The sequence below is a fragment of the Osmia bicornis genome, chromosome 11, assembly GCF_907164935.1.
Source record: "Osmia bicornis bicornis chromosome 11, iOsmBic2.1, whole genome shotgun sequence".
Lineage (NCBI taxonomy): Eukaryota > Metazoa > Arthropoda > Insecta > Hymenoptera > Megachilidae > Osmia > Osmia bicornis.
This window is the reverse complement of record NC_060226.1, coordinates 7,000,080-7,025,883: the sequence shown is the minus strand read 5'-3', so window position 1 is coordinate 7,025,883 and position 25,804 is coordinate 7,000,080. Positions and strand designations below refer to the sequence as shown.

General features: G+C 30.5%; 4 protein-coding genes across 8 annotated transcripts; 2 read left to right on the top strand and 2 right to left on the bottom strand.

Moving 5' to 3' along the window:
* Positions 1-446: 446 nt before the first annotated feature.
* On the bottom strand, positions 447-5,105 carry LOC114873782 (protein Ycf2-like). Of its 2 annotated transcripts, none has more exons than XR_003788991.2 (8): positions 4,747-5,105; positions 3,370-3,567; positions 2,881-3,285; positions 2,513-2,802; positions 2,077-2,164; positions 1,836-1,910; positions 824-1,458; positions 447-538 (listed from the first exon to the last, which is right to left on the bottom strand). XR_003788991.2 is itself a non-coding variant. In XM_029182457.2 (8 exons), the coding sequence occupies exons 1-7, from the start codon at positions 4,796-4,798 to the stop codon at positions 875-877; spliced, it is 1,692 nt and encodes a 563-aa protein (XP_029038290.2). In that variant the 5' UTR covers positions 4,799-5,104; the 3' UTR covers positions 447-538; position 874. The 2 variants fall into 2 exon arrangements, 1 of the variants encoding a protein (XP_029038290.2); XM_029182457.2 differs by having other exon boundaries at positions 874-1,458; positions 4,747-5,104.
* A 2,723-nt stretch (positions 5,106-7,828) lies between these two features.
* LOC114873779 (GTPase-activating protein) lies at positions 7,829-13,353 on the bottom strand. 3 transcript variants are annotated; one of them, XM_029182452.2, is made up of 16 exons: positions 13,254-13,353; positions 12,307-12,427; positions 11,959-12,228; positions 11,713-11,869; positions 11,452-11,639; positions 11,040-11,375; positions 10,768-10,969; positions 10,477-10,695; positions 10,280-10,404; positions 10,067-10,198; positions 9,800-9,841; positions 9,625-9,731; positions 9,300-9,543; positions 8,894-9,235; positions 8,496-8,711; positions 7,829-8,402 (listed from the first exon to the last, which is right to left on the bottom strand). In XM_029182452.2, the coding sequence occupies exons 1-16, from the start codon at positions 13,306-13,308 to the stop codon at positions 8,246-8,248; spliced, it is 2,913 nt and encodes a 970-aa protein (XP_029038285.1). In that variant the 5' UTR covers positions 13,309-13,353; the 3' UTR covers positions 7,829-8,245. The 3 variants fall into 3 exon arrangements, with proteins under 3 accessions (XP_029038285.1, XP_029038283.1, XP_029038284.1); XM_029182450.2 differs by having other exon boundaries at positions 7,829-8,711; XM_029182451.2 differs by lacking the exon at positions 9,800-9,841 and having other exon boundaries at positions 7,829-8,711.
* Positions 13,354-15,487: 2,134 nt separating this feature from the next.
* Positions 15,488-18,595, top strand: LOC114873817 (CCR4-NOT transcription complex subunit 10). 2 transcript variants are annotated; one of them, XM_029182541.2, is made up of 9 exons: positions 15,488-16,216; positions 16,300-16,622; positions 16,704-16,810; positions 16,892-17,043; positions 17,123-17,322; positions 17,392-18,031; positions 18,118-18,227; positions 18,297-18,375; positions 18,439-18,595. In XM_029182541.2, exons 1-9 carry the CDS (start codon positions 15,808-15,810, stop codon positions 18,492-18,494), a joined length of 2,076 nt encoding a protein of 691 aa, XP_029038374.2. In that variant the 5' UTR covers positions 15,488-15,807; the 3' UTR covers positions 18,495-18,595. The 2 variants fall into 2 exon arrangements, with proteins under 2 accessions (XP_029038374.2, XP_046143987.1); XM_046288031.1 differs by having other exon boundaries at positions 16,892-17,049.
* A 3,247-nt stretch (positions 18,596-21,842) lies between these two features.
* Positions 21,843-24,843, top strand: LOC123988342 (la-related protein 6). The gene is made up of 3 exons (XM_046288025.1): positions 21,843-23,147; positions 23,242-23,566; positions 23,719-24,843. Exons 1-3 carry the CDS (start codon positions 22,383-22,385, stop codon positions 24,276-24,278), a joined length of 1,650 nt encoding a protein of 549 aa, XP_046143981.1. The 5' UTR covers positions 21,843-22,382; the 3' UTR covers positions 24,279-24,843.
* Positions 24,844-25,804: the final 961 nt, after the last annotated feature.

Sequence of the window (25,804 nt, the reverse complement as noted above, 5' to 3'; positions counted from 1 at the left end):
TAAAATGCTTAACTATAAAATTAAGTATAATGAGCTTTAATTAGTTTAAGAACCTTTTGCATGAAAACATTAAAAAATAAAGAACTTTATAAATAAATAACATCTATATTAACAATTTTTAACATTAATATTCTTTTTAATTCATGAATTTTTATGTCTTTAATTTTAAATAGTTAATCGGAAATGATGTGTTAATGTATACTTGTAAAATAGATATAAAAAGAAAATTATTGTGTTCCTAAAGAAAAATATATACATTACATATTTATAACGAAGTAAAATATTTATTCATAACAAAACAAAATTTATAGGAACATAATAAATATAGGTATCGGTAACTACTTTTATTTGTTAAAATTATTTTTATAACTCTCACTAACCTTATTGGAATCATCATTCTTTCGATTTGAAATATTTTCAATATTTGATACATTAAGATTATACATCTTTACATCATTTTTGTTAATTACATGATCTGCTTTTACTTTATCATTAACTTTGGTTGTGATTGCAAGTCCTGCTACTGTATCCATAGATTCTGTATATGAAAAACTACACTTAATTAATGTTATAAATATACACACACTTGCTTAATCAACTACATCCTTTATGTAGAGTTATACAAACTTAAGAGATCCTCCATGCTCATTAAACTTCATTTAATTTTTATATAAAAGTAGTGTATTAAATAAATAGCTGTAGTTTATAATTTTCTAATTAAATAAATCTTTTTCTTATTTTTCTTTTTGCAATAACATAAAATTATTATTATTCACTGTTATATATTGTCAATTTTTAAGTACCAATAAACTTTAAATCATACCTATCAAATGTAGTGAAAGAAGTGATACTTATTTGTGCTTTCTTCATTACCCTATTTAGATGGTAGTTTTCCATATTTAGCTTCTAGTTTAGCAATTAATTCCGAGTCATCAAAATTTTCAACATCCTCCTCTTCTTCCTCCTCCTCCTCCTCCTCTTCCTCCTCCTCCTCCTCCTCATCCTCATCCTCTTCTTCTTCGTCTTCTTCCGTTTCCTCTTCTTCCTCTTCTGTAACATATTCCTGTTCCTTGTTCAGATCAATTTCTACCTTTTCTTCATCTTCAATTTGATTATCTGTTTCTTTACTTCTCTTATTCTCTCTTCTTTCTTTTTTCATTATTTCCTTTTCTTCATCTTCATCTGCTTCCTCTTCCTCTTCTTCTACCTCATACTCCTCTTCTTCTTCCTCTTCTTCCTGATACTCCTCTTCCTCTTGTTTCTCTTGATCTTTTTCATATTTAAATCGTTCTACGATTTCTTCCTTATTCACTTTCTTTTCTTCCTTTTGATCATTTTCTTTATTTTGTTTTTCATTCCGTGCTATTTCAGATACCCTTTTTGTTAAGTGTACTTGTTCTTCTATATCTCTTTTTTCAGATTCGATTATTTTAGACTGATTTTGAACAAAGTTAACTTCTAAACATAAAAAAAAAAACAAAATTAATCAGTGGAGGAATCTTATGAATTGCAATATAAATTATTTTTTTCAATCTCGATTTATGTACAAAATATTTATCAATTTCTTCTTTTGCAGAACATTAAAATGTTTTATGAACGTACTAATGATGTTAATTTTTTGAATTATATAAGATAAATGCTGAAAAATTGTTTAATATGCATGCAGTTGATTATTTCTCGAACTATACAACTTATAATACTTCAATGTAAAATACAAGTTAAATGTACAATATCATATTGTTGATGATATGACTTATTGTTATGATAATATGCAAACAGTAATATAATATATGACAATGATACTATTTATAAAACAAAAATGTTTTAAAATTTACCCTGATTCCACCGTTTCACAAGGACAAAATGTGCAGCAACAACAAGTGCCACACCAACTCCAAACTTCATTGTCACTGTAACCATGAAATGTTTTCTTACTTACCCTTTAATTATATTAACATGATACAAATATATAACATTCGTGTTATAATAAGTAAAATTTATAAGAGCATGGAGGATCATTGTATATTGAAGAAATAATGTATACATCAGTTTATTATATAATAACATTTCACTCACCACTAGCAGATTCTTCTTCTACTTCTTCCTCTACTTCCGGTTTAATATCTACATCATTAACATATTCTTCAACTTCTACATTTTCTACCTAATGCAAAAATTATTATGTAATACAGTACTATAAGTTGTATAAAAAGAAAGTTAAGTGTATAATTATAAAATAATTTGATATTAATCAATTTTAAATAAATAAGAAATAAAATTATTTTATTATATTTTTCTTATTAGATTAATTATTTATAATAAATTAATTTTACATTTCGAAACAATGAAAAATTTCTTTTTTTATTTTGAACACTATAAATGCATAAAGTTTCATTTTTTCAAGATTCGTATAAAAATAATAATAATAAAAAAAGACTGATTACATTAAAATAAATAAGAACAATTTTTTATTATTGTTTTGACCATAGTTTGTAGTTGTCATTAGTTTTACCTCCTCTAAAGGTTCTATATTATCATCAGTAATTTCATTAATACCAGGAATGTCTAAAAACCTCTCAAATACATCTTCTTTTGTTGGCATTTCTAATGGTTCATCAAACCGATTATCTTCCTCAGATAATACATCTTTTTCATCTGAATTTTTTTCTTTACTAATGCCATAAATTTCTTCTAATACATCAGTATCATCAAAGTTTTGTGGATTCATTTCTTCTTCTTCTTCTTCTTCTTCTTCTTCTTCTTCTTCCTCAGATTTTTCATTTTCATATTTCCATTCTATTTCTACACAGTAAAAAAGTATGAGGATATATTACATTTGTACTTTTCTATATGTATATTATGCTATTTACATTCTAGTACCTTCTTTATCTTCAAAAGCATCATTTTCTACTTCATTTGATTCATTTTCAGTTGCTTCCTCTTCTTCTTCACCTTCTTCCTCGTCTTCTTCTGTGCCTCCTTCATCTTCATCTTCTCCTCCTTCTACTTCATCATCTTCTTCTTCTCCTTCTACTTCATTTTCTTCTTCTTCCTCGTTTTCTTGTTCATTTACTTCTTCACTTTCTTCTTCAAGTTCTTCTTCTTCTTCAGCAGAAGCATCAGTTTCTGAAGCTTTTATTTCTATATTATGATTTTCATCTTCTTCCATTTGTTCCTCATTTTCATGTTGTTTTTCATCGGATTCGTCTTTATATAAAAATAAAGAATCATCCACCCACCCATCGAAAATAAAGGCCCATCGTGATGATTCTAACGGTGTATCAGCTTAGAACATAAAATACTTCATGTAAACACAGTGAATTGCCAGTATGAAAATTTATGTTAAAAATTAATTTGAAATTTACTTACTATCCGTAACACCTCTATGTTCCAAGATAATTACACCAATTAAACCAACGAGTATTGCCAATATTACGAAAAATATAATCCGGACACACCAATGCCCACCGGTACTACTCTCTTTATAAATATGTAAAGTTATGTTATCTGTTAAATTTTCAGTAACATTTGCAGAAGGAGGGGGAGGTACGACATTCTCTTCCTCATCTGAATATCATAACATATAAATAATTATAACATTATACGTTATGTATGTACGATGCTATTTTAATATATGTTTATTATATGTTTGCTTTTAATTTAAAGTGAAGTCATTGAAAAATAATCTGATACGTAATATAAAAAATATTTTACGTATGATAGTACTGTAATTATTCTCAATAACCTTAGCTTACGTATTTGTTTAAACGTGCAGCTATTAATATTTCTGTTATTCGTTTTAAATCGAAGAGATACTCTTATATATTAACATACTTTCGATATTTAAAAAACAGATAAAATATATAAATAAATTAACGGAAAATGTTTGTGAAATAGATAATACAACTTGATCTATTTTTGAAAGCCAAAAGCAAGGCTGATCAAGTTTCTAAGACCTTATATTTTCTAATTCGAGCAACATTGCTAAATATGCCTTAAAATATCCGAAATATTCATACTTGACATAATAATCTAAAACGTTTTTACAATATTAGTATTAATTATAATTATATATCACATTTTTGTAAGTAAAATTTAATGTATATTTTAAAAATAAAAGCGCATACATTTATTATAATAGAAAATAAGATATTAAAATATTTATAATTATATTAAAATATTTATAAATAAATCTAAATTGTTTAGCAGTATAATAATGAAAACTTTTAAATAACATTATCGTATTCTAATACCATTTTTAAATGAATAATTTTAATTATTATAATGCATGATATCAAAATAATAGATGAATTAATGTAAGAACAACGCGCTAATAAAAATATTGGTATAATTTATAAATTAAATATAAATTACAGTTAATCATCGGAATGTTAAGAATTTTGTAAAATTAAAATTTATAAAATTAATAATAGATAAGCAATATGTTACAAATGCAATGTTATGAATCAAAAGTTTAATAGTTATCTTACATTATTTTTCTATTAGTTTGCAATATAAATTAAAAGGAATAAAACACAAGAAATCGAAATTATAGTTTCTACATTATTTTACAAAATTGAAAGATGTATTACTGTTTATACTTTTTTAACTATATTTTCCTACGATTATGGGAGATATATGTTGGTGTTTAAGAATTAAAAGAAGTAAACATTGTAAGAAATATTTCTGATCTAAGGTTTAAAATTATAATAATTTCCGCACACTTCCAATAGTCTATTTTTTTACCCTTTTTACGTTTCTTCTCTTTTCGTTTTCTTGTTTGTACATCGCCAGACATCTTTCACCAGAAAATGTATCTGGGCTTTTATACAAACGGATAAACACAACAAACAAATTAAAATCTTAAAAATATCGAACACTGTGCCGCCTCAACAATTATTTGATTTATAATGACCTTATAAGTGTTGACATAATGTAAAAATCCCTAGTGACTCAAACTAAAAGTTTTCTTGTTCAAGGTTCTTACTAACTTTCGCGTTTCTTTTGTTTTCATATATTTGAAAAATGTATATATTTTTGAAGATGCATTTTATGTATGATTCAATTTATTTACTGATTAAATTATGAATATAGACATTAGAATTAAATTGAAGAAGTTGTATCAAAATAATGATAATATTACTAGTTAAAGCATGACGTATTTTGTACTAGTTCGAAATAAAAAGTTTTTTTCATTATATGTACATATGCTTATTTTTACACGTATCTCTATTATATGTTAATTTTACAGTATTAACTAAGAATTTGTGATTCAAATTGATATTTGTTATAAAAAAATAACCATTAAAATTTTAGGTTATTATAAACTTGTACTTATAACAAAGATCTAACAACAAATATTTTATTTCTTAATTAAAAACTTAAATTTTTATGTTACAAACGTTAAAATTTCTGTACCCATTTATGAGATGAAATCATGAATATTTTATGTAATTTAAATACTTTCTATAGGTATTATCATCATAATGGAAGGATACAATATTACTTTCATCTTTATATGTACCTAATTAGTTAGAGAAAGATTTTATTGCAATTATGTATAACAATATAAAATGAAATAACATTATGTGGTATACATATTGAAATGTTTTCTAATAGCAATATATTAATATAATATTTTTATTATCAGTTTGTACAAACATTTGTTAATAAATAGTGAGCAACTATTATGAAATTGATGTTTGTTAACAAGTAATGTATAATGTTAATTTTATGAAAGACAACTTGATATTAAATGCCAATTGAATGTTGTACTCTTATGTTAATGAATGAAGATTGTCATACATGTTTCTCTAATTAATTATTTATAACATTTTCCAAAGGGAATAAAATAAAGATTTTAAATATATATCAACTAAAAAAGCAGTCTTATTTGGATTAATAAAAATGAGTTTACTATAACTCTTTTCATATATTATAAAACTAATATATCTGTGTAATCTAACACATTTAAATGTTATTCTTTTATATTTCTAATTTTGTTAAATCTTTTAAGTATTATGTGCAACTTACATCCAAATAAATAATTTATATCTATATAATGATTTCTATATACAATGTACATTGATATTTCAAAAATAATTTTACATGAATATTTAAGATTAGTGATATGCATTTTTATATACAAGTGATTTAAAACAGGAATAATTTTTATAGAAATAAATGCAGCACAAAATTATACCCCTTATTCACAAAGCAAGTAATATAATAAGCAAATTGAACCCAATGCTTTTAATATATTACACCTCAATCATTAAAAAATTTTTTAATAAGATAATTCAGTATATTTATATCCTTTTTACATATTGCTCTTTTAAAAATTGTGTTGAGGTACAGAGACAAATTTGAAAGCCATTATAAATGACATCATGTGTATATTAAATATCATTTTATTCTTGAAATATATTATATTATTTGATTTGATTGTATAAAAACCATTATAACTAGTTCAATTTTCTACATTCAAGTACTATTTATAAACATATAATGTGCTTTTTGGTTATTTTTTTACAAGTGTCTACAAATCGGAAACATTATTACAAGCACTATTAATTGTTAAAAGCATAATATTAAATAGAGGACATTATAATTTGACGAAAATATGTATGATTAATTGTACAGAGACAGTGCAAATACCTTAGTAACTGTTAAACAATTTCATTCTTCTAATAATGAGATCATAGACACAGTTTCTTAATTATAAATTTGCTCAATCTGCTATTAGGTGTACGTTATATGCACATGTGTTTTCAACTCTTCTAAGTAAAACTTAAATAAATAAATAAAATTTGTATGATGACAAAATGCCCGTTCTGTGCAGTACGATAATAAATTTCGAAGTATTGTCCAATTGATAAAGCTTTGAGTTTATATAATTTAAAAATAATTAATTTGATATCTGCATATAAATAAGAAAGATTCCTTGTTAAAGGAGCGTCAATTAATACAAAAGAAAAATATACAATATATTTGATTTAAGCATAATTTTAATGTTGAGAGCTATTAAAAAAAAAAAATTGCTTATATAGCAAATATTTTTGTCGACATATAACAGTAAATCGTTTTTTTAACGTCATTAATTTTTTTATAGAAAAATATCTTAAAAGATATGTTAAACAACTATTTTTAACTAGTAATATTTTACATTTGTACAGTTATTTAATTATTAAATTAATCATTTTATTTTCATAATAAATTGGATGATATGTTTTATTACTACTGTATTATAGTTGATGAAAAAATAAATTCAACAACGTGTATATGTTAAACTCAACTATCTTTTTAAAGTTGATGATATAAAATTATATTGTAGTCTGTTAAAACATATAGTATTACCCTTTAAGTAGCACGAATTCGGGTCCGCATCTTGAAGAAACACTGTATACTAATAATGTTTTCTTTAGTCTGTTTCTATTACTACGATGCGAGACAACAATTGAAATTGGCATTACGATATTCTTTATTATACTTAACTAACTAAATAAAAAATTAAGATCTATAAATTCCCTTACTAGGATAGGATTTTCGTACTTCTTCCTTTCATATAAGTAATTGCTCTTTCTTATCGAACATTCCGTTAACCCACTAAAACACGTAACGTATTTACATTAAATTACTATTTTACAATAACAGAACCTCACAAGATCATCTAAAGTTTAATTTAAACAAATTTATACGTTTAAATTTTTGACACATTCGAGTTTCCTTATCAACAAGAATACTGTAGTAATAAAAAGATATTGTTCCATTTTTTTTAAATTCTAATAATATTAAAATTTCAAACATCTTGACATAAAATGTAAATTATAATCTCTTTGAATTAAATAATTTGTTTCTCAGATTTGTTTTTTAATATCACTAAGTATAAAAGAAAATATTCGAAGTTCTAGTGTTAAGTAATTAATTCTGTATGATGAAACAGAAACAGTAAAAATATAATACTCTACTATAAAGAATAATCATGTAAGAAATTTTAGTCAGTCATCATATTTCTCCTTATAAAAAAGTAGCTTATTGTATAAACAATTTTTTGCTACTTTTAATGATTCGAGATACTATTGAATGCAAATATTTAAACCGCGTACGAGAAAGCCAGAAACATACAAAGAAAATTTCTTAGATTTCATTAGAACAGATCTTCATAATGTTTTAATGAATTAAAACATTAATGGTTCAGATGATTATTCAAAGAATTGAAGGACTTATTTCGTTACTATGGATTCGCTCAATATTTTGGTATACTTATAGCTGCTATTTTTCTCGATAATGTATCAGACATATTAATTCCCTCTGCTGCTAATAAACTGGAGCAATCCAATCTTCTATTGTTTTCTAAATTTGCATTTTTTTCTGACTTATCTGTCCTTAACGTATTATGTAAACTATAATCAAATTGATTGAGATCATTTTGTATACTTTTAATAGCATCGGTGTTATTTTCATACCGTCGTAGAAAAGTAGTTTCATTATCATACCTACGATGTATCGAGTCAGAATCTAAACATTTTATAAATGTTTCATCGTACGGTTGATCTTCTATTTTTCTAGAAAATCCGCTATCATAACAATGATCAGTTTCTACATAATGTTGATTTAAACTGTCTGTTTCATACACACGTTTTGTTAACTGATTCTCAAAGCCAGCTCTAGCGGCTAAGTGAAGGTAGTTATCATCCCCGATTGGAGCTTGCCTAAAACGATTATATAATTTTATAAGCAAAAATAATATAATCATTTTAGAAATAATTTAACTTCTAAACAATTTATTACTAGATAGTTATTTAAACATTCTATTATTAAATTGTCACTAGTATGTACTTGAAAAATACTTGATTGTTGCATACATAAGATTAATTTGTTTCAATGAACTTACTTGCTTCCATACTTAGTGTCGCGTGCTAGTCTTCTAAAGTAGGCTCTATGTTCATGCTGTAAAGCATATGCAGCTTCTCTTAATGCAGTTAAAGTTTTAAAACACGAAGGCACATCCTCTATAGGAGATCCACCACCTGGTATAATACACATGTCATTAGCTCCATAAACAGCTTGACATTCACATGCACTCATTAGCGTTTCAAGCCTCGGCATATTTGTGAATATCAATGAATGTATCCGTTGCAAATCTCGAGCTGGATCTAAGACCATACGTAAGCCAGCTTCTATAGCCGGTGACACTTCACTACATCCTGGAGCAATTTCAGCCACTGCTTTGCAACTGTAATCAATATTTATTAATGATTGAAAGAGATATTATATTAAAATGATATCGCATAACATACCAAAGCCAATGACCATTAATGTATGCACTCGGATGGTATTTCTCTAAACGATTACTATTCGTACGACAAATTTTTGTCAGAATATCAATCCATTCTTTTTCTTCCACACAATTACTGGCTTGAACATATAATGCTCGTTGTGATTGAACAATTTGAAACATATTTTTCATTTTGAAAGAATCTTCTTGAAGTCTTTCCACAGCTAAAATGTCTTCGAGCGGTATTTTACATAAAGGTTCTTTTCCTATAAAACGTTTTACCATGTTTTAAATGATAAAATATTCACTAAGATGACATATCACTTTTTATGAGTACATGTATTTACCTTTTGTTTTAGAATAAGTTAGATTTTGTGTAGTGAGCCTAAAGTACCGCTGTTTAAAATTTTTACGCCCAAATCGTTTTCTACCTTGCGCTCGTTTTATCATTACTCTGTAATTAAATACCACAGCTACAAATTTATATCAAAAGTTTTGTATCATGATAACATCACTACAAACCTCTTATTACAATCAGAAGTATGCATGAAGAGGAAATATGTTCTGTTAGAAACGTTTTCTATTAGCATTAATATTATGTATATATAAATATCGAAATATTGTTATTTAAGCTTATCTCATCAAAGTTAGTAATTAATAAATAAAATAGCATGACAATATACTAGTACGAGAAAATATTTAAGTACGAAAATTCATAAACAAGTTCAAAGGAAAAATAAACATGAAAAGGTATGAAAATATATAAATGATATGAACTAGCATACATACCCCTCCTTTAGAATAATTGGTTGTTCTTGCTGAGTATTTGGTCGTTGTTTCATAATACCACTATTGCTACTAGTTGAAATCAGTTCCAGAAATTGTTTTACCGCTTGGATATGCCTTTCGGTATAAAATTCTCTACGAAATTGATTCAGAATAGAACGCATGAAATTTGATTGTTTAGAAAATAAATTTGATATAATTTTTATCTTTATGTACCTATATACACATTCCATATATTCTTCTTTACAAACACTACCTGCTCCACCTCTACAACTTACTAAGTTTCCTAGACTCTGAATTGTTTTGGAAATTAATGTTAACGTTCTATTAGTCTGAGAATCCTATAATAATAACATATTAGTAGATTTATACTAAACTGCTGATAGTACTGTATTACGATAAAAGTTACTTACAATTTGCTCAGTTGTAATGTCAAATAGTCTTGGACCCAATATTGCAGGAGCAAAAAATCGTAGAAAAATAAATCCACTAATAACTGAATATCTTACTTCTTTATTTTTTGGAAAATGTGTTGCTGCAAGTTCTCTTAAGCACCAAAACATTTCACACATTAAAGGTGGACATCGCACACCCGATGTTGTAATAGCAGTAAAAACTCTTTCCACATATTCCTATTTAATTATATGACTATATGATTTATCGCAATAATAAAATTATAAAGAAATCTTCATTCTGTCACATACCTTTAGATTTGCTAAATTAGTTTGAATCGTATTTGCATCCTTCACTCTAGTTGGATCTATTTCACACGGTTTTTTTTCTAGAAAAACTTGTTCCATAGCTGGTCTAAGTGTACTATGTAAATAGTGTAAACCTGCCAATCTCATACCTTCATCCATCATTTTACTTACTAATGTATTACCGCGAAATATTGTTGTTGGATCTCTTTAACAAAAATTACATATGAAGGGTCAAATTTGTTTGTTACAAATACACTTGTACGTAATTTACTTACGTTAATTTAGAAATTTCATGACTAGCTAAAGCTCGCATTACAGAAACCAACTGCCCATAATGTACTAACACTCTAACTAATGGTTGAGCAGCCTCCATTTTGCTTGCCACTATTTCTCCCAAAATATAAACAGCAGAAGAAGTGATTGGATGAACATTGACACTTTGTAATAACAAGTTCCTAAGTTTATCATACATTGCTGATGGGAAAACATGATCTGCTGTATAATGGATTTTTAATCGCAGAGATCCTAAATCCGGTAATACACCAACTGGAGTAGAACTGTTAGAAATTTTATTTGGACGATGTTTTGTTGCTCTAGGTTGTAGAAAATACCTATTAATAAAGAAGATAATGAAAATTTCATGAGTCTAAAATGCAACAATCTCTTAAAAATAAATGTTATAAATACCATGCAGTTGTTGCATTAGTTGGCTGTTTTTGTAGGCCTCTTAAAGTAATCCTAACTTCACCCAGAAAGGCTGGTTGTTCTCCCATACCAGGGGATGCATGCCATAAACCAACAACTACTTCACCTACTTCCCCATGTTCTATGGGGCACTGAGAAATATCCTTTTCTTTGGATTCTGTTATTTCTGGCTTTAAAAGTATAGACAAAATCATACATCACATAATAAAACATTTATATAATGATAATTTATGTCATTTCTACCTCAAAGGTGAATGTTTCATTAAAATATGGAGACACCGTTTTTTTTTTAATTTTTGTGCGTTTTGATATCTGTTTTCCATTGCTATAAATGACTGTCACGGTTGCAAATGGATCACAGCCACCATTTTTAAGAGTTAAGTCATTACATTCTATAACCCTATAAATAATAATAAGAAATTACTATTTGCATATTAATTGTAATTATTAATAAAATTAATTTAATACATGTTTCACAGTATAATTTACCTTACTGTAAGTTTAGATTGAGCATGTCCAACTTGAGGTTGAAGAGCAAGTTCCAAATGTGCTTTACCTTGTACTTCAGAATCTGCATCAACTGGTCCCAAAGGAAACCAATGCTCCTTATTATGATATTTAGTTAAATCTTCCCTTTTTATTGCCACTTTGCCCAAAATTTTATCTTGCTTTAAATGCCTATCCCGGTCATAAACATAAATGCCAAGATAACGAAATTTTCTAGGTACTTCAAATTGAAATTCTTCTCCAAAAAATGGGCTGTATCAATAAACATTTATAAATACATTTTAGAACAAGAAAAAGCTTAATAAAATATGTAATACTTTTTATATTCACCTGAGAGTTCTTTCCATTGTTGCTGTTCTAAATATTTCTTCTTGATCAAGAGATAATGTACAATATACATCTCTTGCACCAGGAGATCCATGACTTCTACCTTGTAAATTTTTTACTTCACCTAAACATGATTAATAATTTTTAGATGTTACATGAAATATATTATATAAAGATGAATATAATTGATATATATATCTTCAATGTATAAATTAAACAGAGTTTTGTATCTTTGTGAATGGTAACAGTGATTAAAACTGATTAAAAAAATATATATTAATTAAAAATAACATAGATCTTTACTTATATCAGTAAGTAATGTAAAATAAAACAATATAAAATATCTTGAATTATGTGAAAACATGTAACAAAACACACGGGCAAATGATAATATTTAATTCTTTTATAATTACTCAATTTCTACTGTCATACCATTAATGTTGATATTGATATTGTATGAGTGAAACAAATCTTAGTACATTTTCTAATGAAACAATAAACACAAAAAAAGTTATAATTACTAATCGTTAATATCCTTATCATTATTTTGTATCTAATAATAATTACATATTGGCATCTTAATAAATACAATTAATTCTATTTAATGTTAAGTATATATTTCGTGTAGGGACAACGATGCGTGGGAGTCGAGAATGTACGCGTACATTAAAAATGACCAAAAGTTAGAAGTATTACTACAATATAATTGCAGAACAAAACTGTTGATTGACTAAACGAGAGCATAACGTAAATTGTAAAATTAATGCCTTTACATTTTGGTAATAAACTTAATAATAATCGTGTGAGTCGAATTAGATGACATCCCAAACGAATAGTAGCACGCGTGTACGATTTCTTGAAATTACAATATTCTTATGATTTTTGCACATCATGCAATATATCCAAGTTCTATGTTGCCGTTGAATCGTGTTTCTAACGAATATTCGTACCGATTTTAATCTTTAATCTTTCTTCAACGCGAACTAGGCGCGTCTCTTCGGCCATGTTACCTCCATGACACTACTGAGTGACTACATGAACAGATGAAGAGGCGGTTCATTCATTCTGTGAATGGATTCGAAGCAGGGCCGTATTTCGCTACATATGTACCCATTTTTTAACAATTTGCAAATAAATAAATTCTAAAAAAAAGCTTTAATAATCTTTAAATTTTAGTTAACCTTCACAGAATAAAAGTAAGGTTAGAAAATGTGTAATAGTTCTCTATAATATTTATTATTAATCTAACAATATTTATGTTAAGAAATTACTTGCCACTGATATAGTAAAAGACAACGAAATGTGTAGATAACACGTTGCATACTATATATCTCCATTAATAAACAAATGCAGTATAATGTAATATCTATAGTATATACAACTACTTATATCAATCTAATCGTAACTAATAAAGTACGAAACGTAATACATGCTTACTTCTTTGATAAGAAATTCACAATGAAAGTTACTACTATCAGATAATCTTTCGATTATAAATGCGCGGTGAATGAAAACAGTAAATTAATAGAATTACAGATAGACGTTTAGTAAATATAATTTTAAATTATTGACATAACCGTTATATTAAATAGATTGATGTCTTGTTTTATTATACGTCTTGTTTTATTTATTCGCACTTATTATTAATAAAATAACATTGTTATAATTGTTATTATTAAATAATTAATAAAATCTAGAACCTAAGCCAACAAATGTTATAGTACCCGTGCAACTGTTTGTTATTCATAAACTAAGGTACTTAGTTTTAGAATCCAAAGATGATGCATTTTGTGTATGGAGGAGTAAATAATACCTTCCAAAATCACCTGTAAATTACTGATACTTCAAATACTGATTACATTAACATTCTATGATACAATGTAATAGTATAAAGAGTTTAACTTAGAAAATAAAGAATTGAATATCTCGAAAGTAATTAATTCGCGAATTTCTAATCATTGAATCTATTACCTAAGCTTTTTTTTTACCTACAACTTTGATAGATACACCCTATATACATATATTCTGCCTTTATCTCAATGCGTTAAATTTGCTTGTCGCGGAATGAGAACAAACCTCTATGTCGGTACTCGGTTAACTACACTCGTGTAAGTAGTGAGCCACTTCCTGATGGCGCAATGGCTCGCTTCCTCTCCTCTGCTTTCCTCTTTACTCCTCTCTTTGTAGAGCTTGACTAACCACGTTACTTTCCCCTCTTTTATCTTCCTTCCTTTATTTTATTCTCTTTTATCTTTACTATTTCTTTTATGGAAAATCCGAAACTTGCTATCAAGAATAAAAAACTTTCATACATAGTTCCGCTTTAAGTTCTTTGCACATTATGCAATAGATCATATCCAGTAAATTAAAAACGATGTGTCTTATAATAAGAACCTTCAGATAATTCATGACAATCAAAGGTCTAAAAATTGGCAATTTTACCACCAAAAAATCCTAGAAAACATAATTTCTTCTCTAATCCATTTTCTCATCATGAACTAACTGTTCCTGTTTAATGTTATGCAGAAACTGTGCATTCTATTCTAACTAATGAATGTTTTACTTTGATTGCGTGATCTAAACTCCCTGTAGGATGTTCTACTTTAACTCTTAATATGATTTTAATATGTTCACTACCGCTCACGCGATATCGCGTGTGCGATCCTCGACGCTAAATGGTTGCGGTATACAGGGACACTTCTATTTCTGAAGTCAGCATCGCACATGTTAATCTAATTAAGCTTTAAGTATATATGTATTAGGTTTCTTTTGATTAATGGGAAAGAAAGAAGAAGAATTCTTCCTCTATTTGTTATTTAAAAATACATATGCATAAGTCATGTATCAATTATCAACCCTAGCTGCACCATTTGCACCCTTTCAAAGTAGATGGTAATTAATAAAAAATGGCATAAAAATTGTTGGGTCTTACGTATATAACAATTTTTGTCAGATTTTTAAACACAACAGATTCATAAATTGAGAAAAATATACAAATTAAGTGAAGCGCGTTGAGCGTTGGGTTAGCAAATACTCGGCTCCATCGCTTCATTACATGAATAAGAAAATATATTACGTAATATGCATATGAAAGAGAGAGAGTTTAAACTTTGCGCCAATGATTCTATTCGCCATATTCTATTATAAATATATTTCCCGCTAAATTTGATACATCCAGAGGGAACTGTTGGGTACTGAATAATATGTTGACTTGTTACAATGTTTGGCAAAGGAATAATGAGTATAAAAGCCTAGCCTTTTAGCTTTTAATGTATTTAAGATACATAAGGAATTACTTTGAATTGATAGCAATCTAATACTGTTACTATTTTAATTTTCTTCAAAGCAAACATTTTCTGTAGTGTTTTAACCTTGATATAACCTCTACAGATGTCAAATGTGAAGTTTTGAAGAATTATTAAATACTAAATTGTTGCGAGTAAACGTTATAGGAACTACATAAAGTTCTATGACATGATAAACATCATTGTTTAATAAATAAGAATGGCTGAAACATCTGAAGTACAAAATAAAGATATTGGACCTGTGGTTATCACAGAGCAAGAACGTGAATTGGCTCAAAATGCACTATTTGAATTTCAGAAAGGAGCATATACTAGTTGCTTGTCATATTTAAATAAACTAGAAACCCTTAGGCCAAAAGATCTCAAAGTAATGCACAATAAAGTTATAGTAGAATGCTATAAAAATGACTTGAAAAAGACAGAGGTATTAAGAAAGAGTTTAAATGCGATATGTGGACAAATGTCTACAACAGATTCAACAGAAACTATAGATGACATTGAAAAATGTGTTATGAGATATAATCAAGCAGTTTTGCTATTTCATACAAAACAATATAATTCTGCACTTCAAATTATGAATAGATTATTTGCTTTTATAGAACCTATGGGTATGTAAAACTAAAAGATTTATAACAAGTTCTGTTAAAAAAGTAAGTTGATAATGTTAAGTGTGTTCTTTTATTTTTTTTAGAAGAATCATTAGCACATAAAGTATGCCTTCTTCTTATAGAGTTGCACATAGCAATAAAACAACCAGATGCGGCTTTGTCTTTGATTAATTACATAGAAAGTCAACTTATATCTACAGATAATTCCAAAATTGCACCTGTTGATAAAGAAGGTATAATGAAATCTATAAAAGAACAAAAAGAACAGAAAAAAGAAGTTGATACAGCTGTAGATGCATTTAAAATAAAACTATTAAAATGTAAAGCTAGAATATATCTTATGACACATCAGTTAAAACTATGTAAAAGAGAATGGAAAACCTTAGTTTCCATGGGTACACCTGCAGTAAGATAATATGATGTTTTTATATTTCATCTTAAATTTTGTTAAATCTATCCTTTTTTACATGTTTATTTTTACTTTCAGAATATATCAACTGTTTTTCTAAAAGCTAATCTTGAATATTTAAGAGGAAATTACAAAAAAGCTGTGAAATTATTAAATTCTGTAACATCCGAAAATGTGGAGTTCAAGTATGTTACATTACTTATTATTTTACATTGACCTTTAGAATTATTATAAATACATTTCTATTACTTTTATATTGCTTATAGAACTTGTGGAGAGTCCTCTGCTGTTTTGTATTATAACAACATGGCATGTATACATCTTGCTATGAGTAAACCGAATTTAGCGTGCTTTTATTTACGAAAAGCTTTACATGAAAATAGGTGCGCAATGGAGAGTGTACAAACGAAAGATAGCGGTAATTGTAATAACCAGGCTTCATTTTACAGCTCTATCTTCAAAAATTTTAGAAATTTAAAGAGATTATTCCCACTTAGATCCTTTATGTACACAACCATTGTACACACTTGGTGGAAATAGGCATTATGAGTTGATGTACAGTTTGGGTGTGTCATTATTACATGCAGGTCAAGCTTCGGTTGCTTTTGATTGTTTCATGGAAGCTGCACAAAAACTTCATAATAATCCTAAACTATGGTTAAGGGTTGCAGAATGCTGTATTTATTGCCATAAACCAGTAAGTGTATCTTATCTTTGTATTCCAACTTGGTATTCAAAAATAAATTATTTTTCGTATCATTTCCAGACCAACGAAGTTGATTTTAATATTCCAAAACGAAGAAAAGATTTAGTACAGAAAATTGTTGGTACTGGAATTTATAGGAAAATTATTTTAGCTTCTTCTCTTTCCAAAGATGTAAAATATCATCCTGAAGGTTTCCCTTCTGCCATTCCGCAATTAACTTTGGAATTTGCATCGTTATGTCTAAAAAATGCATTATTTTTGTTACCAAATAATAATGAAGTTAATGTACCAGTGGCAACAATTGCTAACTCGCAGACAGTGCCGTTATCATTAACAGCTGGTCATAATTTAGGTACCCAACATTCAACTTTAATGTCACAAGCTACAGCCATTGAAGCATTAAATTTGAGAATCAGTGTCTTGGCTGCAAGCGCATACGTTTGTTTATGCCTTGGTGATTACGTTATTGCGCTTGAACATGCTAAATCATTGTTAAATATCAATAAATTACCTGGTGCATATAGAATGCTGGGAAATCTATATGCGGCAGAAAGTTTGATATTTATGGATAAAATTAGTGAAGCAATTGAATATCTAAAGCCAGAAAATATTCAAGATTTGAATACTTTCGTACCATTTCCGGAAACTCAGGATAAAGACAAAGATAAAGGCGATGAAGTTATCTCAAAACCCATAAAGAGTAAGAATTATTTTTAAACTAGTGCTACAAAATTATTAATCATTATTTATAGTTTTCAGTCACTGATTATCAATTATATGCTACAGTGTGGTATCCGACGACAGTTCCTACAGGCATCGCTGTATTACGATACAACCTAGCTGTAGCTTATGCAATTCGCGGTGAACTGGATAAATCAGGAGAAACTTTAAAACAGGTAATTTCAAATTTTTATACGAATAACAGAATTATAAATAAGCCATTTTAATAATCTATTTTTTTCCAGGTTTGGATGTCCAAAGGTCCGGATTGTGATGTACCCATACATGTAATAATGTTGGCTTTATACATAGAACTACAATTAGGTAATATTGATAGAATCTTTGTTTATAAATAATAGTATATAAATGATTTTTTGTGTGTAACAGGTCACGCAGATATTTCAAGATCAATAATAAAACAACACTGTCCGCAGTACCGCTGACGGTAAATTGTTAATATCTAGAGTGAATGAAATAAAGCAGAGTTTTGTAAATGTAAATGGATTGTAAGTCTGCGTATGTAAATAAACATATGTATAAAATATATGAATCTCTCGAATTCTTATTGATCTTGTTCTTATTAATCATTTTAACTTTTATAAATTAATAAAAGATAATAGAATTAATCTGCAATAACAGGGGATGAACGTAACTAACAGTTTTTTTTTTATCATGGCAAGCGAATTGCCGGTAACGATTTCGCCAATTGTTACTGGAAGTAAGTTTACTGGTTAGAACTGGGGGCCTCTGGCCTGTAATATGGTCATGGCCGTCTAGGCGAATCACCCCAGGGCCTTATACTGGACCTTACTCTGTCTGACTCACACAGTTTCAGTGGTTCTCCACTGTCTGCTATTTCATCTGTTACACATATGTCCTTCTTTTACTTAATATGAAAGAAAAACAAGAAAACAGTCGTTTCCTCTATACAGAAACATGATTTACATTTTCATCGATGACATAATGTAAATTTTCAATTAATCGAAAGAGCAATAGTTTTATGCAACCACTGATGATATAATTTTAACATACAATGTACGTGATTATCGAAGATGATCTGTTACTTGTGATCACGGTTGTCTGAGCAACATAAAAAGAATAAATCGTTCAATCACACGAAAGATTTATGTATTTGGAAACTTCAATGTTTCTTTGATAAAAAAAGGAAGGACAACGGACCTCGTCCTAAGTGTGATATATTACGCGATTTCCTTTTACGAATCGATATAATACAATGGTGAAAAATTTGTACCGTTTGCTTGTTTTTCGTCTTACATAGCCAAGGTACCATTTTAATCGGTATGCACCGTCTGCAAATCTGAACTGATCACACGTGTCCGTGGAGCCGAAGCGGACTTGATAAATTTAAAATAAAATTGATCCAACCATTTGGTGCGCTGCCCTGACCCAGTTCGCGTTTTGCTCCTGTCTCCAGCGAGTAGAATAAAACGACAAACACCAAGAATCGCCTCAGGGAATCGCCGCCCTCCGTGGCGGGAAATCGTCGCGATACCCTCGAGAACTATGCGATTGAAACAAATTATAATGCCACAATAATATAAAGAAATTTTCTGGAATACTGATTTTACCTTCGTAACGATGAATAACAATACATAATATAGATATAGATATTTAGCTATAACCGAATAGAATGTTTGGCGAATGCCTCGGGGCATTTATTTCCAGTTACGATTGATCGAAATAGCTAACACGTGTTATTTCACTTTCATCTATCACTTTGTACCATACGCTAGTACCCATATAATAATCAATCAATGTCTAAGATTAATTATCGACGTTACCATCCTCCCACTGCTAGTTTGATTGGAAATCAAAACGAGGGTTTCCTATGAATCTTATGTTCTTCCAAACATGCTCTTTTTCTTATTGTATTTCTTTTCAATAAAATTAGACGCAGAATTTTTTTAAGAAGAACGAGCCTTCTTGAATTGTTTAAGAACATTGAGATCAACAAGGACGCGTGTATCAATGAAAAGACCTTTCAAGTCTAAGATCCTTCCTAGAGACCTCGGTAGATCCGCGATTCTAAGCGTTCGCGTCCTGGTTTCTCTTTTAACCAGCTATGTAATTGCGTGTGATTAATTAAAAGTAAACTTATACACACGATCGAATAAAAGATTTTGCTTGGACGCGACATTTTCGAAAGATTTGGAACGATATCTTACGCAATATACGAAGCCATACCGCGAGAGTTATATACCAAAGCTCTAAATACTTTTATGTAAATGTTAATCCAATTTTGTTCACAATACTATTGATTTTGTTAGGTACATTTAATATTTTATTACTTTTCTTTTCGTCCTTATATAAAACTGACCACTGTTGCACAATTCTTCAAGTATTTATTGTTAAAATTTAATGAAATATAAAAATGGAGAATGAAAGTGGAAACGATGGAAGAATACGTGGACCATAATTGGTACGTAGCCTTCAATGATTCATCATCATCAATTTGGTTATTGTATGCAAAGTCCTATCAAATATTTCACAATGTCCCTAAGATATTTATCAATATTTTAGAGTAATAATTTTGACAGAATAATAAAGGAATGTAGATCAATTATTGGGAACATTCGGCGCAAAAAGTATTAAAAAATGGCCTTGACATCATTTATATATATAAAAAAATGAAACACCCTAAAATACTTCAATCTTTCCTAACTACACTTTTCATTATCATTAATAATTCTGATAATATTTTGTTACGTTTTACCCTGCCTTATCCTGTACATTTAAATGTTAATATTTAATTAAAGAAACAAATATTAAATAATACTCGAGTTGATTACGGATACTTTTTTTGCAAACCCTTTCAATTCGATAACCTGCGCGTGTATCTTCAACCTTCCCCGCTACAGGTATGGCCATACATGGTACCAGCCGCACTTGACCTATATCTTATTATTCTGACAGCGTCCGGATGCAATGCGAAGCGTTTGTGAATAAGCCCGTCGGGTCTCTTCGAGGTTGCCGAGGTTCACCACCGCCATAAAAAAAAAAATCCTTCCTTCCTGTAGCAGTCGTCTCGACATCCCGGCTTCCGCGAGAGACCCAGACAAGATCCAAGTGGTTGAAGAGTACGCGTCGATCTTCTAGTTCTATATTTTTATTTTCCTATTTCTTAACTCACAAATTCTTCCGAATGATTCGTGAAATTGTTTTATGTGAAATACTGAAGAATTTTTTATGGTGAGTGTTAAAATCAACATTAAATCAATTAAAATAAGAACCGCCAGAAAGAAGTTATCTACCTCAATATTCAATAACAAAATTTCATCTTCAAGCTTGCTTTTTTCCTTTTTATATAAAAGTTAATTACATTTCATGTCACGTGTAAAGAACTATTACCCTTGAATGAAAGATCGGTAACTTTTTGTTATGCGCTCAATGTTGTTATCCTCTTATGTGAATCATTATAAACTTCAGTAAAGAAACGATGCCCTATTTTCTCTATAACATTGTTTATTACGCGAGCTGTTAGTGAGCGGTTTCTAGAAGGGTGTTAAAAAATAAAGAAAAGAATTATTTCATCTGAAATTCCTTTGGTCCATTCGAACCTAATTCAAATTCGATACTTTTAATTTCTCAAGGTTTTGATCAAGTGCCCTTCGGGTGGTTCTTACCTTCCCTGATGTTTCATTCTTGACCGGTATTTAGGAAGGTCATGACCTCAGGGTAGGTTTACCACGAATGATATAATCACGCATGCGCAACCCGCGGGCGAAAGTATTTAAAGAAGTGGACGCGCCTTCGGGAAGGCCACTCTTCCCTGAACTGTCACGAATCGCGCAAGTCCCCCACTTTCCTCCCCTTCCGAGGCGAACGAGCATGCGTTCCCAACGAGAACGGGAAGATCGGCTCTTTTAATCTTTTCTTTTATTCATTTTCCTCCTTCTGCAATTGCTCGTTTAACCCTACGACAGTCCCCCCCATTACCATCATTTGTCCTCCGCGTTTTCCCTCTCCAAACAACCTTAATACACAATCGGGTTCGTTTAATAGACCTGCTGGCTTGTCTCTGCAGATTTGATTTGGTGCCGGCAAACGTATCGGTCCAGTGACAAGAAACCACTAGGCAACTCGAATTCAAACGTTTGTTTATGGAAAGGATACTCGGTTATCTCCTCTTTGAGAATTTCTTCGATTCTATTCGATATAGACGATGTTTGTTTAACAAGAAAGCCTAAGAGTGAAAATAAATTTCCTGATGGATTGATTTGAAAGATAAACGCAAGAGATCGAGGTTCGTGTTTTTCAACCAACGATCGGGATCTTGGTCGTATTTCGTGAATATCTATACTCGTGGAAAGATGGAGGAAGTGGACGTTCAACAGGAGTCAAGAGACCAAGTGGGCAGTTTGATATTTTCTCCACCGCCGATGAAGAAATCCGACACGAGGGACAGTATTTCTTCTGTGGACAGCGACGTCAGTCTTTCGTTCGATCGGAGGGGCTCCAAAGGAGAGGATGCTGATCTATCCGACTGTGGAAGTACGGGCAGCGAAAGAAAATTGAACGATACGACGGAGAATCGGATAAGTTCTGATCCCGATTCGGGAGCAGACTGCAAGGAGGACACGGTCGTCAACGATTCTAGAGAGCAAAAGCAGGAGAAGTCGATCGAAGAAAGTAAGAGCACTCAGGCGGACGATTTTGTCCCACCGAGCGACGAGTTGACCGAGAAAATATGTACCCAAGTGGAGTTTTATTTTTCCGATGAGAATATCGTTAAAGACGCGTTCCTCTTGAAACACGTGAAAAGGAACAAGGAGGGTTACGTGTCTCTGAAGCTAATCTCGAGTTTCAAAAGAGTGAAACACCTTAGCAAAGATTGGAGAGTGGTCGGTGCAGCTTTGGCAAAATCTAAGAAACTTCAAGTGAATCCGCAGGGTACAAAGATCCGTAGGATCGATCCTCTGCCACCTTTCGATCAAACCACCCCATCGCGAACGATTCTAGCTGCTAGACTTCCGGTGGAGAAGTTATCGGTCGAGTCTGTGGCTGAAATATTCAGGCCATGCGGAGAGATCGCTCTCATCAGGGTTCTTCGACCAGGTCATCCTGCACCAGCCGAGGTAACATAAATTTTCATTCTTTCATTTATATAACAAATTGTTCGAAATTGTGACGATCGCAATTAACAAGAACGCTTGGTCTCTTGATAATTAGGTAAGACAAGCGATAGCTAAGAGGCCAGAATTGGCGGCAAGCGAGGAGTGCGCCATGGTCGAGTTCACGGATTCAGCATCTGCTCGTGCTGCTTTACAAATGTCCTTGGGCGATGCCAAGGTGTTCGAGTTGCAACAATCTGGCGATAAGAAGAAAAAACAACAGCCAGCAAAGAAAAGTACCCTGACAAGACTGGCCAAAGAGGAAACTTATAATTCATCGAGTTGCGCCAGTGGATCTGAGCCCGAAGACGGACGAGCCAGGCATAAGAAACCAATTCACACCTACCCAACCTATCACCCTTATCCGGGAAATCATTATCAAGGTACCGTTAAAAATGATCTCTTATAATCTTGTTTCTATGGTGAAAAAAGAGAATTGAAATTGGCCGAATCAAAAGGTGTACTTTGGTTAACTTTTACTTTTTTAGGTCATTGAATTGAATAATGTTACGATATACGAATTCGATTGTTACAGGACCCCCATCACCAGAGGCATGGTTATCCCGCCGATTGTCCGCATGCTCGGTATCAGGTTCAGAAAATGGCTACATCCTTCGTCGCCTGTCTAGTTGCTCGGGTTCAGGTTCCGGTTCAGAAAGCGGAAGCTTCGGTAGACGCTACTCAGCCTGTTCCTCTGGTTCCGACACCGGTTATTACCACCCAGTTTTCCCACCGAACTACTACTACCCGGAAAATCGACGTTTCTCCTGCTGTTCGAGTTCCGGTTCCGAGTGCAACGGTGTTTGCTATCATTCTTCTAGTCGTCGAGGATCCGCGGATTACGGGCCCTTTATAAGAAGGCTATCCGCTTGCAGCCGAGATTCCGGCTACGACGTGGGTGTTAGGAGATTGTCGTTATGTTCATCTGGTTCCGAACAGGCTGGATATTGTCGACCTAGAAGTAACAGCGGTATTGCGTTAACTCATTTGCCGGAAAACGTGACGAGAATGCCATCTGGTCCAGATGGTACGCGTGGGTTTGGTCGACCACCTAAAATGAACGCCATGGCACCACCCATGGAGCCCACGTGTTAGAATTTATTTATTCTTGACAGTATGTTTTTATCTACTCATTTCTAATTACGGTTCTCGCTAACTAACGTTCTCCGAAGTAATGAGATAGCTGACAATTTACATATTTTTCATTTCATTTCCATATAGGCATTAATACTTTCAAATAATTTTATCAAGTGATTTTAAATGTTTCGTTACAAGGCTGTTAATTACCGCCGAAATTGAATATATTTAGAAACACTTGCGAGAACGTTTCATCTTCTTCCTAAGTTATACTTTGTTCAGTAATCAGAGATTTATATTTAATGTAAATAATAGTATTTTAAAAATTGCGTAATTGTGATAAGCGTCAATTCTACAAAGGATATTTTCAATGTATGTAGAGTGTTGTACAAATATGTTCGATTATGAAGTTCTGTGATATTGACGAATAAATGTACATTGTACAGACTTCGAAATCGTAAGTAGTATATGTCAGTATTGGACAGACACTACTCCGTGTTACCCGCGATACTCAAGCAGTAATATACAGTAATATACATTATGTAAACGTTGTAAAGAAATATATTGATACAATAATTTTCCATCTGTATGGTTTTATTTAAACATTCTTTGCAAATAAATAGAAAATCAAACGAAATTACGACTGTAATGTATCATTACTGCCTGTTTCTTAAAATAATAGTAACAAAAAGAAAATGAGATTACTCGAATTCTATTCTAATTTCTAAAGAAAAGTTCTCGGAGATGACCTATGCGTCTTTTATAATACCTCAAAAACTTAATTACGATTATTACTACAAAATTAAATCTTCTTCCGCCGATAAAAAAGTAGTTTCAGATTCGACCATTGCGCCAGCTCTACAAAAACGGCGCAAACTACTCGACGACTTATCGACCGGTCGGTACTAATGCCATCTACTAAAAAAAGTGACTTATTATCGTATAAACCATAGTTTATTGTCGCACGTTCTGCAATATCGACGTAACTTAAAACTTCATTTTTATCAATCGATATCTACCATATTCTACAATTCAGGACGATGATTTTAGGAACTAAACAAGGGGTTGAAGAATTGAGGGATCCTTTTGAAAACAAGAATCAGAGAAAAATAAAAAGCTCGATGAATTTATTGCACATCTAAGTGTGTTTGCTCAAAAAATTTGTTACTACTTTATGTTACCGAAATCGTAGCGTTTAGCTCGGTATCGTTTTCTAAAAACTATCTTCTGATAAATTTTCAGACGACGATACCGATTACCAGATCACACCACGTGGAGGTAGCTACGAGAGTGACCCACCTATAAAATCCTAATGACGTTCTACAATCCTAAGGACACGTTCTCTATAAAACATCCTAATATCAGTAACAATTAATAAAATAACAATTTCAATACTAAAATGGTGTAACAGAAATTTCGTCGCTTGTGACGCTTTAAAAAAAATTTGTGGCACTTATGGTCTACATATATGAACACCTTGTGTGATAAGCTACAAAAAAAAAATAGGTGACGTCATCAGGGGGCGTGTCCCATATTCTAAACTG

Bases quoted from the DNA above. Each gene is read 5' to 3' on its own strand.
- LOC114873817 (XM_046288031.1), top strand. From the start codon at position 15,808: ATGGCTGAAACATCTGAAGTACAAAATAAAGATATTGGACCTGTGGTT. The intron at 17,323-17,391 runs GTAAGTGTATCT...TATCATTTCCAG, and splicing joins GTATTTATTGCCATAAACCA to ACCAACGAAGTTGATTTTAA. The intron at 18,376-18,438 runs GTAATATTGATA...TGTGTGTAACAG, and splicing joins ATACATAGAACTACAATTAG to GTCACGCAGATATTTCAAGA.
- LOC114873782 (XM_029182457.2), bottom strand. From the start codon at position 4,798: ATGTCTGGCGATGTACAAACAAGAAAACGAAAAGAGAAGAAACGTAAA. The intron at 2,803-2,880 runs GTACTAGAATGT...TTTACTGTGTAG, and splicing joins TGCTTTTGAAGATAAAGAAG to AAATAGAATGGAAATATGAA. The intron at 2,165-2,512 runs GTAAAACTAATG...TTTTTGCATTAG, and splicing joins ATATAGAACCTTTAGAGGAG to GTAGAAAATGTAGAAGTTGA.
- LOC114873779 (XM_029182450.2), bottom strand. From the start codon at position 13,308: ATGGCCGAAGAGACGCGCCTAGTTCGCGTTGAAGAAAGATTAAAGATT. The intron at 11,640-11,712 runs GTAGAAATGACA...ATACTTTTAAAG, and splicing joins ATGAAACATTCACCTTTGAG to CCAGAAATAACAGAATCCAA. The intron at 11,376-11,451 runs GTATTTATAACA...CTTTATTAATAG, and splicing joins ACTAATGCAACAACTGCATG to GTATTTTCTACAACCTAGAG.
- LOC123988342 (XM_046288025.1), top strand. From the start codon at position 22,383: ATGGAGGAAGTGGACGTTCAACAGGAGTCAAGAGACCAAGTGGGCAGT. The intron at 23,148-23,241 runs GTAACATAAATT...CTTGATAATTAG, and splicing joins GTCATCCTGCACCAGCCGAG to GTAAGACAAGCGATAGCTAA. The intron at 23,567-23,718 runs GTACCGTTAAAA...CGATTGTTACAG, and splicing joins TCCGGGAAATCATTATCAAG to GACCCCCATCACCAGAGGCA.